The 14,603-nt window shown below is 50.3% G+C and overlaps 1 protein-coding gene across 1 annotated transcript in view; it reads right to left on the reverse strand.

Moving 5' to 3' along the window:
* The window catches only part of Adcy2 (adenylate cyclase 2), a 380,087-nt gene that overhangs the window by 19,995 nt on the left and 345,489 nt on the right, over positions 1-14,603 (reverse strand). Inside the window, exons 21-22 of the mRNA XM_076857485.1 lie at positions 5,789-5,935; positions 3,993-4,100 (exon numbers count right to left, since the gene is read on the reverse strand). Coding sequence (XP_076713600.1) covers positions 3,993-4,100; positions 5,789-5,935 — 255 coding nt within the window. The remainder of the gene's footprint in view (positions 1-3,992; positions 4,101-5,788; positions 5,936-14,603) is intronic.

Here is a 14,603-nt window from a genome sequence, read left to right on the forward strand (position 1 = left end):
CCCAGGGAGGCGAGTCGCACTGCGTGGTGATGGGGGCAGAGGGATGGGTTCTTGGCCAAGAGTGACTTGCCAAGGCAGGGCTGGAAGAACTCAGATACCAAGAGCTGGGTGCAGGGATGGCCGTGGCAGGTAGGAGAGGGCTGGCGAAGTGTCAGGGGAGAGAGGAGGAGGGACGACAGTGTCAGGGGTCACCTTCCAGGAAAGTCGAGGAGCCTTGGTCCTGCAGGTGGGCAAGATCAGGAAAAGCTCCTTATGGGCTGGCACATCCTTGGCATGTGTCAATCATGGGGCCGGGGAAGCTGGAGGAAATGGCCAGCTCAGGCTGCCCTCAAAAACAGCAGGCTTGGAGGTGACCATGAGGTGGCTCGTAGCCGTCATGACAGGTGGGGCTGTGCTGGCTGGGTGCACCCCGGGTGGCAGGGAAGCATGCAGAACTGCAGCTGTTCTGGTGCCTGGATTGCAGGGAGAGGAGGGCAGTTGGGTGGTGGCTGCAGGTGTGGAACCTGGCTTGTTTGGGGAGCTGGGAGGACAGGAAGAAGAAGGGTAAAATGAGAAATCTGGGTGTCCACAGGAAGCTGCAAGTGACATCCCAGCTTGGCCCCATGGTGGCCCCATGGTCAGGTCAGTGGATGATGGTTTCAGTGGGGCTCACAGAAGTAGAGGAGTGGAGAAGGTCTTGGGTGAGATACTGAAGGAGGAGACAGTTAGAGAGAACATAACCTTGTTCTCCAGAGGAGGAGCTCAGGGGGAGAGGCTGAGGAAGCTGGGAAGCAGAGGAATTCTGGGTGTTGGTGAGGAGTATCTCATTGCCTCCTCTAAGCACTCATCCTCCAAGTTTGGGGCCACAGACAGGACTTGGAGGATGAGTGCTTAGAGGAGGCAATCAGATTTGAGTTTTGTACTTTAAAAACAGATTTGATCAAGAGTGGAATTTCTTCCAGGTATGGTGGTACATGTCTTTAAACCCAGTGGCTCAGGAGGCTGAGACAGGAGGACTGTGAGTTCAAAGCCAGCCTCAACAGTTTAGTAAGGTCCTAAAACAATTCAGTAAAATACCCTGTCTCTAAACAAAATATATAAAAGGGCTGGGATGTGGCTCACTGGTGAAGCACCACTGGGTTCAATCCTTGGTACCAAGAAAAAAGAAAAAAAGGAATGAAATTTCTGACTCTGGCAGTATTGAGGCAGAATTGGGGGGTGGGGGTTAGAGAAAAAGTCGAGGGAAAAGAATAAAGACAGAGGATACACACTGTCAGTGCACAGAACCCGACTGCGAACAGAAGAGAGAAGCCTGGAGACGGCTCCTGAGGATCCTGGAGGCCAAGGTCTGAGGACGTGGTGGGCTGGAGGGGGTGAGGACAGGCTGCCTCCCACTCTGGATGTGGGATGTCTTCATGGAAATCATGAAGATCCCACTCAGGGGCTCAGGTCTAGAGCAGGTGAGGTGGGTGATGAGGCTGGTCCCTGCTGGGTCAGGGTGAGGTGAGCAGGCACTCACCTCAGGGTGAGGGGCAGGAGCATGAAGTTAAGGGGACGAGGCTGTGGACCCTTGGGCCCTCCACATGCTTCTTGTACAGAGCAATTGTATGAAAGGGAAGGGGGAGGAGAAAGGGAGGGGAAGGACTCGGGACTGAATTAGGAGCAAATTATATTCCATGCATTTCTGAGATGATCTTCATGTTATGTATAGCTAATATGAACCAATAAAACTATAGAAAATGACTGATACCAAATTAAAAAAAAAAAAAAGCAGTTTACCTAAGGCCATCTGACCTACTGTGGCTTCAGTGAACAGAATAGATGTGACATTGCTCAAACAATCTGCTGTCCTCTGGGCTGTTTCCCCAGGGCCAAGGAATTCATGTCCCCAGACTCCTTCCTGTCCCTAAGAAGGCTTTACTCTGAAAGAGGTCCTCTGTGACCTTCACAGAGACCAAAGATTCCAAGACCCAGGAAGACAGGGTAACGGAAAGCAAGACCCACTGACCACTATATCTGTAAAACAATGCAAGTTCCAATTCGAACCAGTCAGTGTGGGCCAAGGTGACCCAGGGCTGCCTTTAGCATATCATTTTGAACTCATTAAAATGGTACAATCCCAATCCTCATGGGTCGCACTTGGGAACCTATGGATAAAATCATGAACAGTAGGAACTTTAAAAATCTCAGGCTATTCTACTGTCAGTCAAAAGGTGAGGGGTGGTACCTGGGCAGGTCGCTAGAAACTTCCCTAAGACCCTCCCCCCGCCAATAAAACTGGGTAGCAAAGGGGCATATCATTGCTCTCTCCCCTTAGAGATGACCCTCTCCCTTCTTCTTGAGAGTGCTTTCCTTCCTAATAAACTCTGCTATATTTTGACTACATTTCATATCGTGTCCAAAATTTTCTCCTGCAGAAATAATGCCACTCCTGGATTCTGCTGGTAATAGCTGTTGGCTTCAGGGGGTGCCAAAGAGCGCAGCAACCTTGACAAATAATATTCTAATGCCATGTTTTAAAAATCAAAACCAACGCAGAAAAATTCAGGGTGAACTGAAATAATGAAGTTCTAAAGAAAGTGCTGTAGGCTGAATTGTATATCTTCTCCACCTTGGACTCCCCAGCTTCAGAGCAGTGAGCACTTGGAAGAGCCTGTTCTGTGGTCTGCTGCTACGACAGACCATCCTGGCAATGCTGTGCGGAGCATCTTTGAGCCTGAGGCAAAAAGAAGATTGCCTGTCCCTGAATTCATGTTCTCGTGTTATTTTTAATGGCTCAGTTTTTCCAGGACTTTAAAGGCATTGAAAATGTATAAGTTTGTTCCATTAAAGTCAGGAAAGTAAAATGATAATTAGTTTTCTTAGTAAGGGATTAAGGGATTTAAAATTCAAACAATGTTACATTTAAAAACTTCCGTTTTACATTTTCCTCTGTAATTTTTCAGTCCTTTAGACATTAAGAGTATTCACCATTTTTCGGTACTTCAAACCTTTAAACACCACCAGGCCCAGGATGCACTGTTTTCCTTCTGCCTAGGGCTCCAAGCTGGCTGGGAGGGGCTGCTCGGAATATTAGGGGAAGATCTCTCTAAGCTTTCTGGTATTACTTGTTTCCTTTGCCTCTTCCACTTAGTACCAGAGTAATGCCTACCCATAAACATGAGACTGGAAACCACCACCTGAAGAGGGAAACAGGTGGAACATGTATTGTCCTGTTCCCTTGGAAAAGCAGGAGAGTTCCAACTTGAGGCAGAACTTCCACCTCCTGTTCTTTGCCCAGGACTGTTAGGAGGGAAGTCAGACCCATCAGCTGCTGGAGGAGCAGCTCTGCTCTGACACCTGGCCTCTGGCTCCTCCCACACCAGGTGAGTGTAGGAAGAGAGGATAGGCAAGTGGGGCTGGGCTGCTCCCTCTACCTGTCTTCAGAAAGCTGAGTTCTGGTAAGTTCTATTGCTCTGTGCTGCATCCAGCAGAGGGCAGGCTGCACAGAAAACCTGTGCTGAGAGTCAGGCAGAAGATCCACTGTCCTGAGGGGAAAGAGGGGGCTTCCTTATGGACCCCTTATCTACATGCAAATACAACATGAAGATGATCTCCTAGGATCCCCAGTGGAGTGCAGATACCCAATTTTGCCCAAACCATCTTTTCAACCAAATTCCTATGTGACCAACTGGGTTTTAACTACACTGCTTAAACAGAAGGACCAGGACCATCCTTACTGAGCGTCCTTTAGATAAACAGTTTTCATCTTCACGGCATCGCATATCTGTTATATAAGAGCTATATGGTATATCTGTTCTCATCAGCTACTGATTGGCTTTTCTTATGTTCATTTACTGGAGTCCTAGGACAGACCCTCAGACCCTATGAAGCCTCCATAATTCTCTTTTTCATAGGATTGCTTAGATTGCTTAGGTTGTATACTCAGTGGCCTCTCGGTCTCTGTGGCTCCAGGATGATCTGTGCACAGAGCTGAGGCTGGCATGCACAGGTGGTGACCGACGCGTCTGTACCTGGGCGTGCTCCTGGCTGGGCACAGCGCTCAGACCCGTGGCTGCCATGTAGGTGCTGCCGATGGTCTTGATTTTTTCAACACCACTGAATTTTGGCTTGGACAGCAGCTGCAAACGATGATAGTCATTCAGTTACTTAGATGGACATGGACCCAAAGCCAAGCCCTTCTCAAACACTAGTGCACAAAAGAGTGAACAAGGCTTGTCTCAACCACCGTCACCACCTTGACCTGGGGCTTTGCTGGGGGAAATCTACAAGGGCATGGCCTTGGGAGGAATAGAGCACAGGGAGTTGCTACCCATACATGAATGACCTTGGCTAGAGAAGGAATGGCCTCAAATTTCCTGACTCAATGTTTGAAAAGTATCAACATGAAATTCTGATTCAGTGAGGGAAGTCTTCCCTGCAGGGTCAGGATGATATGTGACCAATGGTCAGTGCTGAGGATTGGACTTTGGCCTCAGTTGGAAAGAACAGAGATCTAGAAAGGCTCCTCCATCAGCCCTAATATTTCTGGTCCAAGTGCTGGTTGCCTGCTTCCCATGTGACTTCTTCCCATTCCATGACTTGAAGGTTTTGGATGGGATGACTGAAAGTGAAAAGCTAGAAGCTTCCCAGACAGAAGCTGTAGGGCAGAGGGAGGATGGGTGGAGACTCTGGAAGGTTCTGTATCTGCTCCAGAGGGGCAGGGCTCAAATGAATGGCACCAACCAAAGACCAGAGCCCTTTCTTGCTCCCTCCTCAGTACTCCTGTTTTCAGAGAAGACTCTTTTAGGGTCACATGTCAAAGAACGTAAGCCAGTGAGCAAATCCCTGGATTGCATATCCACATTCCCTTGTCACGGCTCTCAGCACAAGCTATATTCCTGAGGGGCAGCTGAAGCAAGCTTGCACGACCTCTTCTTACTAGGCACCAGGGACAATGGTAGAAATCTTTGGTTGCCCTGACTTCTCCATGAATATTTAGGAAACCTCATATTGAGGACGGCAGCAGGAGAGAACACACAGGACTCAGAGACAGAACAGGTTCGTCGTAATGCACCAATAAAAAAAGGTAAAAAGAACAAAAAAGAATTAGGTGGATTTGAAAACCATTGTGTTATATAATCTCGTCTCTGTATTTCAAAATTCTATGAATTAAGCTGAACATATGCACATGGATGTATCTGTCCCTCTAGTTTGCATGATAATGATAAGAGTAGTGTAGTTGCAATACCCTTAAAACGGGAGACAGGTTTGTCCTTCTCAGAAAATTGAACACATTATTCTCTATGTAGACAGAATATTGAAAGTTGAAAAATGACACCTATTTCAAATTCTAAAATGTATACTTTGTCCTTTCTAAAATGTGATGCATTATCCCACCCACATATTGCTTTGTCAATAATAAAGCATGTCATTCATACCTAGCTCAAGTTGATGTCTGACAAAGACCTTGAAGTATGCACAGACATGCCAACAATCTACTATAATAAATAGATTCATTATATTTTAACATATAAAAGGGTGGGCAAATATTTTCCCTGAAGGTCAAGACTTGGTAGAAAATTTACTAGTGTGCAGGATGCAGGGTTTGGTAGCTGTCTCTAGCAATCATTATCAGCTTCAAAAATAAAATGTTTCTGTCTCTCCCAAATTATTGCTTCAACACAGCACATGTCTTAACTCCAACCATCAGAAGTTAAGCCAGAGGACATGTCTTTAGGAATGTTACTCTACTGAGTTCACTGAAGTGCACTGGAATCTTGACATGGGGGACTGGGCCCTGCCCTTGAGGGGTAACCCTCAGACCTACATCATCAAAGTCCGCGATGATCTCGTTCAGGAGCCGAAGGCATTCTAAGCCCTCCTTGTTCACATCTGACTCCGTGTAGAATTCTTTGAAATCCGGAATGGAGGCGAACATGACGCAGACACAGTCGTACGACTGGTGGTACAAGTCCTGCCGGGGAGAAGAAGAAGAGCTGAGCTCTAGGAAACCTTCAAAGATTCCAGAGGCCAGGGCTGGCTAGGTGAGGATTCATGAGGAAATCACCGGGGTGGAGCACTCCTGGGGCCCCCCAGCCCCTGGCCAGCTCCACCTCGCCCCATGGAGGTGAAGCTTCAAATGAGCAGATGCAGAGACAGACCCACTCCCACCAGCTAGCAGGAGGTGCCCCAGTCAGATCTCAGGAAAGTGTCCTTCAGACGACCCAAGGAAAACAAAGTCAATTCCAAGATGACTGTGCTGTCCCCAAGATGCTCTTTGGATGGGAGTTTTTTTTTTTGTTTTGTTTTGTTTTTAATTTTCCTCTTTACTGCCTCCTGGAAAGAGCAGATAAAACTCACCAAGCAATTTTTTAGTTACACTAGTGCGACTCGGGCCACTTTTCCTATTGTATGTTTGAACCCAGGGCCTCGTACGTGACAGGTGAGCACTCTACCACTGAGCCACAACCCCAGCCCCTATCCTTGTGATTTTAAAGAGAGAGAGAGAGATGCACAGCTCTTCAACCACAGGCAGAAACAGAACTGCAACATCGTGTCAACGCGACCCAAGGTGTTGCCATAACTTGCCAAAGCCCAGAGAGAGCTTCAGACTCAGAGGGTTCCAGAAAGGAAGGGCTGTCCAGTGGGCTAGGGGCTGAGCAGGCATGGAGGATCTGCCTCCCCCTGGCACGGGCCACGAGGGCATAGGCAGAACAGCCTGGTACCACCAGGGTCAGGGTCACAGTGAAGCACAGGAAGCTCCTGCTCTGCCCGGAACATTCCAAGGGTTCTGTGAAGCAAGATGGCTGACCTTGGGGTGGAGGCAACCAGTGGGGAGCTGTGCTTCCTGTGTGTGCCAGCGCGGCGAGGGAGCCCACACTGCATGGGTACGACTCGTGACGCTGCTATAGGACACCCATGTGAATCCCTGGGCAGGGAGTGGGCACTTAAATAGCACTACAGCTTCGAGGCTTGGTGGCCTCTCCGGGGACTGTCTTCCCCAGGAGGTCTCCTAGTGAACACACCAGGGCCATGGCGATCCTACTGAAGGGCAGCCTCAGGGAAGTATGAGGCTCCGGCGGGATTCCTGTTCTCCATGCCCACCAGCCTGCCAGGGCTCCCACGGGCGCCTCAGACCTGCGCTCACCGCGAGGACAGCAGAGCCCAGTTTTCCTTTCTATCCACGCTCAGTACCGGCTCATTGTGCAGACCTGCGTGTTCTCCTCTGCAAAGTCATTTTGTGAACCTCCATTTCCTGGGAAGACAACTCAAGACAACTGGCTCCATCGCACTGACTACAGCCAGGGAGTCGGGGCACCCCCAGGAGCCTGTTTTAGTCTGAAATGTCCATTTTATAAAAGTAGCGTAAACTTCAGTAAACCCTGCTCTTAACTAGAGGGGTGTATTTGGCAAGCCAGGACACCTTCTCTGGACCCTGCTTTTCACCACTGTCAGTTGACATTGACCAGAGCAAGCCTCAGAGGGACGGAGACGACAAACACAAGCACAGTAAGAGCCAGCACTTACTGAGAGCCCCACAGGCAGCCCGGATCACTCTGGAGGCACCAACTCTCCTTGGACCAAGTCCCACGAGGCTTGTGCTGTCATTCTTACCCAGATAGGAAAACCGAGGCACAGAAGGGCTATATTACATGCCCACGGCTGACCGTGCGTGCAGTCCTCCCTTGTACAATCTACACTTACATGTTATCCTGAGTCTCCCAGATGACCATGGCTATGCTACCGGGATTTGGGGGTAGCATGGAGCCCCCATCACTTGCAAATCTTGTGCCTTTATCTTTCTCTCTTCCCCTTGAGTTTTGAAGGTGGCTGGGGGTGGGAACAAGATGAAATGCAGGACTGAGTTGATTGGCAGTTTGGATCTGACACGTCCTCTCATTCTATAGCTCTTAACAGGAATGCATGGGAGAATCATCCATGGGTCTTCCAAGAAGGCAGACCCATTGGCCTCAACAGAACCTCATCCCCTGGGGCGATCCCTGGTCCCCTGGTCCTGAGACTCAGGGATTCCACAGGACTGTAAGTACTTGAAATCAAGGGGACTTTTATGCTTTCTGAGTTCTCTGGAGCCGACAAAACTTGCAGGGAATGGAGCCACACTCTTAATTCACCAGGGTCTCCCTCAGGCCTTTGGACTGGGCATGGTCCTAGAGAGGACCGTGTGCTAAGTGGTGGATGACCTGAGTTCCTCATACATCCAGAGATCTGGGGATTGGGCTAAGACAGGTGGGCAACCCTTGAGGAGGTTTTGAAATCCAGGAATGGGTAGAAAGTATCATTGAGCTTTGGAATTGAAAGTGAGTTTGATGTCCTCTCAATACTGGAGGCCCAAGATGGCTATAGTTAGGCTCCTAGTGGACTGTTTTTAGTATGAAGCCAAGGTCATGGACACCCTGATTCAGCCTAGGTACTCAGGGTCATAAACACCTGAGCATCTGCCCACTTACATAACCTGCTGGCATTGGCTTTCTTTGTCTGGCCGGCATGTAAAATAGGTCTATGGAAAGACTCAGGTGGGCTAGCTGGGGGCTGCTGCTGCCCTTGAATAAAGCACGTCTATTATCCCAACTGTGCCTCACATCTTCTTTCACCTGCCAGATCCCAAATCTGTTTCCTAGGGGTGAGCCTCCGCCTGAGAAATATGCATCCACATACTCGCAACCCACCGAACAAGCTCAGCAAGAGGTCACCTCAAAGCAAGTGTTTCTATGCTCACTGTCCTTTCCATTTATTGAGTGTAGCTAGTTCTTCTCTTATCCAGGATGAAAACCGGCGACAATTGCAAGGCTCTTCTTGCTACTCTGGGTGACGCAAGGTCCTCTCATGGACACTTAAGCATCGAGTCCAATGAGCAATCAGAGCTGGACCTGGTTCAGTGTGTGGCCTTTGCCCTTCCTCGGGCTGGGCTGACATGGGTTGGGAAGGGTTGCAGTTGGCTTCTATTCCCTCTGCCTGGTTCTTCTAGTTCCGTATCTTGCGTATCAGGTTTTACAAACTCTTCAGGGTAGTGATAGGGAAGAAAGACGTAACTGGGACTGGGGCTGCAGCTCAGCTGTAGAGCGCTTGCCTGGAGTACGATGGCGTGACTAACCGATGAGGCAGGACGGCTCTCCACTGACTGCATCTCCCCCATGCACCCACACCTGGCTTTCCTCCTGGCGGCTCACGGATTGTTAGCTCCCTGCTGCTTCCCCCCCCCACCCCCCACCCCGTCCCTGGACGCTGCACTCTCACGCTGTGAGGAAGGTCATATCTGCTCCTCCTGCTTGTCCTCGCTCTCAGCCTGGGCTCTTGGGCTATTTTTCTGGCTTCTCTGCTGAGGTCCGCTCACCCTTCCAAATAGCTTTATAAAACAGGCTCGAGAAACCCCATGACAATTCTCTTTCTCTTCTTTGGTCCCTGAGCAACATTCAGTATTCTTTGCCCCTCAAATCCTGGCAGCCCAGTTACAGTCCTAACCATAGCTTCCAGTTCTGTGGGCCCAGAGCCACCCTCAGCCTCTGCCCCTGGCGTTTTTAGGTATCAGTACCGTCCATCAGAGCTTCCTAGGACCACTCAGAGACACAGTCATGGGCACATCCTAGATTGAGACGTTCTGGTCCATTCTCTAGTCCAGAGGTGAAGAAAGTCCCCACTGTCCCTTAGGGTGGGGCTCATTCCCACTACCTTCTGTCCTCCAACCCTCTTCCAACTTCTAATCTCCTGGCCACATGTTGAAGGAACTACAGCCGGCTTCCAAGCATGGCATCTGTAAATCCTGCACAGTGTTTAGCTCTTCCTTTGGACAGGAAAGCAACTGTCCCTTTGTATCACAGGCTGAAATTCAATTAATACCCTGTCACACACACACACACACACACACACACACACACACACACCCTGGACTTGTCCCCTTGATCCTTGATGGTCTGCCATGACAGGCAGGAAACACCAGGTCTGAGGATGCAGATGTAAACAACGCCTCCTAGAGACTAGAGTCTGGTTGGAGAGACAGCAAATACGGAGACATAACAACAAACTGCACGCAGTGCTGCTCAAGGCCCGGCAGAGATGGCCGGGGCTTCTCTGCGGGCGGGAGGGAGCCTGCTATCTTCTAGGAAATGTTTGGGACCTCATTAATTCCTGGATTTCCCAGCCTCCCAGTGGTGCAGTGCTCCCTCTTACTGATCCAGGCTGCATAACATGGGCTCCCACACTGGGACCTTTCCCGCTGGTCTATGCAGGGACTACTTAGTACCCTGTGTCCCCGACTGTCAACTAGTACCTAGACGGTCAGAAAATACAACAGCATCTCCTGAAAGCCAAGTGCACTCTGGCCCATCCCTCCCATGCATACAGAACTGGTGGTCCTGAGGCCCCTGTGGTTATCAGAGGAGGGAGCACTGTTTGCATGTGGGGTTTATCCCCAAATGTCTGAAGTGGCCTCTTCTTTTGATCAGATCTTGGCATTCTCAGAAGGAGGATGTCTGGCTCAAAATGATCCATGATTCCCCACCACCGGGCTTCAGCGCAGGGTCAATTTGGTGACAAAATGCAGCCTTCTTAAGAAGCCATGAGAACATTGTTGGCCTATAGTGCAGAGGATCCAGCAGATCACCTAAAACAGTGGGGGCTCCCAGCGCGGCCTTGCTTCCAGCCTGAATGGGGGCCTGTGGGCTGGACCTGCCCAAGAAAGTCACAGCTGACAGAGAATTTTCAGGAAGTTGTAAGTGCAACTGCCCCAGGGGAAAGAGGAGGAGGCTGCAAAGCTAAGCTCAGGCACAAGCGGTCAGCTCTACGCACACCGCACACGCAGTCCCAGCAGAGGCTTAGTGAATAGCATTTCATCCAAATCAAAGCTTTGTGGACTCGATTGTTACAGTGATTGAGTCATTCTTGACTCCCTGTTTCTGAAGGGAAATTAATTTCTTTTGTACATATGTACAGTGGGTAGGAGAATAAAATGAGAGCCTGGAGGGTTCTTTGCGAGCATAGGTCATGGCATAAGGCATGCTATTGTTCCTAGGATTGTTCCGGAAAACCATGGAGTGAAGGATGCCCAAGAACCTGCCCCTGACTCAAAAGGTGGTCATCAACTATGGACTGTGTCAGAGGGATATGGACACTGCCTCCCTGGGGTCCCCCAGAGCCCTGACTCCTGGGTTCTGCCCCCAGAGGCTGTTCAGGCTCAGGGCAGGTATTACACAAGGAGTCGGCTGCACCAATCAAGTGGGAAATGGCGCATGGATAGCTCATCTGAGAGAGGGAAACAAAACATGACACCACGTCTGGTTGTTCTTCATTTGTTTGGCTGTTGTTTTTCTGTGGTTTTGTTTTGTTGTTGTTGTTGTTGTTGTTTGTTGGCCAAAGTCTTGTTTTCCTGGATTTTTTCCAAAAGACTCACAGGAAAGCATCCCGAGGAGGTCACTGGAAGTGGGCTCGTGTGCTGGGTGTCCCCTGGCTGAAAGGCTGGTGCCCATGAACCCCTCATTCTCTGCATCCAGAGGCAGTGAACCCTCCACTCCCACCCAGCGGGACCCAGGGAGGCAGAGGCTGCCTGGAGTGTTTTGTCTCCAATGTCACATGTAAAAGGATGACATTGGGTTTTGTTCTCCACGTTATTCAGGCCCTGAAAAGGTGGGGAAGGAAGTTTCCCTGAAAACTTTTGATAAATCCCCAGGCACAGAGATTCTCCAAGTTTTGCAAGAGCTTGAGGTATTTGTTTAAAAGGTAGCGAAGTCTGAAGGTTGGTTACACGCCAGCACAGCTCCAAAAGTCTTATGTGAATTATTGCTTCTAAAATTAGTAGCACTAACCTCTGAGAGACTGGAGCTCAGGCCCAACAGCTAAGAGGTGCTGGGCCTAGGACAGGAGCATTGAAAGGGCCCGGCAGGTGGAGGGAGGATCCCACTGGACCCAGGAGCTGGCAGTTTTGAGAGGAACGGGAGACCCTGCACTTGGAGAACTGCTGCCGTTGGCATTGGCCACTCTGCCCTGCCCTGCTAGAGTCTGCAGGAAGTGACGCCACTCCAGGGGTCACAGGTCCATCATAGCTGGAGCTTCTGCTCGGACGACTTAGAGAGAGAGAGAGCTGAGCAGGGAGCGCCTGCTTGGTGCTAACATTGTGGCAGGGTAGAACTTCAAAGACAGCTAGACTCTTAAAAAACACAGGCCTCAGCCCTGTTTAGCTGTGAAGAGCCACTCATAGTAAGTCCTGCAGGGTTAGAAGTCCCTTGTTAGGTCAAGAAAATGGGTTCTTCTATCTAGGGACAATGTCACACTAGGACAGGAAGTCTGATGCCTTCCACAGGAGGCAGGAGCAGGAGCCGGAGTTTGCTATGGTTTATGTGCTCAGACGTGTCTCTTTGTAATCTTGTTGTTTGTTTTCAAGAAGAAACAAAGCCCCCTCCCTTACTGAGACTCACTGTGGAACTCTCAGACCTTTAGTGACCTGGCTAAGGATCCGCCTTGTTCAACCCCCATTTGCCTTCAGGGCTTTCCCCACAGGGAGGCAGCTCAAGCATCTCCCCTCCTTCGCTATTTGATCTCTGGTGGTTGGGTAGTAAAATATGCCCAGGAGGCAGGGCGAGCTGTGCCTCCAAGCAGTGGGCTCAGGAATGCTGTGACTTTGTCTGAAGAGGCTTTTAATTGTTTAGTCCTTAAGTTTTGACAGTGGCCCCCTGAGCAGCTGCCTCCCCCAATATTTACCCCACCAACAAAAATGAAAATCAGCAGGAAAATACAGGATATTACAGCCTAACTTGTGCGAGGTGGGGCCGGCCTCTCCCAGGACATGGAATCTGCATTAGAGGACTTAACACAGAGAACCTTGCAACCTTCGAGCTGCGCGGTGGAACAGTGGCTTCGGAGTGTCTCTCTGGTGTACTGTCCCAGCTTTGGGAATCAGCATCTGTTGTTCCATCCTCCTGAGCAGCCCACAGTGTCTGGGTCCTGAGAGAGATCCAAATGCTTTTCATTCACGTGGCCATTACGAGACATGGAGCCATTTGTGCCACGGTTGGGAGGCTCCACGGTTGTGCTCAGACGCCTTTCCCTAGAGGGTTTGGGCTGGCCATGGTCAGCAGCACCTCTGGGGATTTTGTTCCCCTAGGGAAGGAACAGCCACCTTCAAGAGCTACCACTGGGAGCGCAGTAGGTAGACCTGGCCAACCACAGGGGAGATTATCTTGGAGCTTAAAGGTGGGTTCCTGTGCACACATGGGGAGGTGGCTGTGGCAAGGCCCCCAGGGACCTTCTTTACTTGAGGAGGGAGGACACAAAGCACAGAGCTGTTTTCATCTAAAGGAGCTGATTTCCACTTTGTTCCTGAAGAGGTCCCCAATTGCCCAGATGCAGTGAGGCAGTAGCAAGAGCAGGACTCAGCCCAGGCTCCTGGCTCTCAGCTCAGGACTCATGTTAGGTGGGGCCAGCCTGTCCCACGACATGGAGCCACCTGAGTGGGGAGGGCCACAGGAGATGCTTGTGTGCCCTTTTAATACTTCAAATGGCAGCACTGATTAGGAGACTCGGAGAGAAGTGTCCGCCCTCCCCCAGAGAACCTGAGGGTCCTGCAGGGGGAAGGTGTTCCCTACTCTGGGTCTCATCAGTGTGGACATGGGCCCTGTGCTCTGCTCTGTGAAGAGCCACTTCCCCTGTACACAGCACTGTGCACACACGCTACACTCCACCCGACACCACTGCAAAGTAAGGCATATTTCTTCTCCCTTTACAAATGGGGGAACTGAGGCTCTAACCCCAGAAGAAACTGGCTCAAGGTCACAAGAGCAGACAGAGTTGGGGCTAAGATGTGAGCCCATGGTGTATAGCTGTACGCTTTTCTCTTCTTCCTCAACTAGGCTTTCTGGGTTATTTCTAAAGGGGCAACCTTAGAATAAGCCAAGCAAACAGACAAGACCGTCCAGCCCAGGGACACCATGGGGGAGGGCCAGACCTGTGGTTGGGCCATCACCACTACCTCTTCCTGTCTACCCCAGGGCTCTTCCGAGTCTTCACTAGGTGCTCTCCTGGGGGAGAGTAGCCCCTAACAGCCTGGAATCTTCTCCCCATCTCTCTCCCTCCTTGACTCCATCTCCTGGCTAGTTTAGATTCAGGAGTCCCTTGCTCAGGGTGGCCATCCTGGACCCTGACCTTTGCACTGCCAGTGTCCTTGGACATAATAGGCTCCAGTACACAGGAGGAACCCAGGAGGGTGGCTGCTTCTGACCCGTTTGTCTCTACATTCAGGACAAAGCCAGCTGGGCCACAGGGCAACATGGGGAAGAACATGCTGAACTGAAAACTGAATCAACAACAGTTATTTGACAGCTCCTTAACAGGTACAGTGATTTTGTTTCCTGTGATGAACAGGCAAGTAGGCTGCTGGTATACCTCCTGAGTGTAGAAAATACCAGGGGAGGAAATCATTAAGGGCACAGCCTGGAAAGCTTCCATGCCCTGCACGCTCTCAGGGAGATGATAGAGCTGGCCTGCAGCCCCTCACCCCACCTGCACCGCATTCCCCATTTCCACTACACATGCATGCCATAGATAAGTGCTGTCCCACACCATGCTGCTTTGTATTCTGGTATCGTCTGGGTTGAGCTCATCTACTATTAGCTCATTTGTCAATGGGTTCCCTCTGC

Source organism: Callospermophilus lateralis, chromosome 5 (assembly GCF_048772815.1).
Source record: "Callospermophilus lateralis isolate mCalLat2 chromosome 5, mCalLat2.hap1, whole genome shotgun sequence".
Taxonomy (NCBI): Eukaryota; Metazoa; Chordata; class Mammalia; order Rodentia; family Sciuridae; genus Callospermophilus; species Callospermophilus lateralis.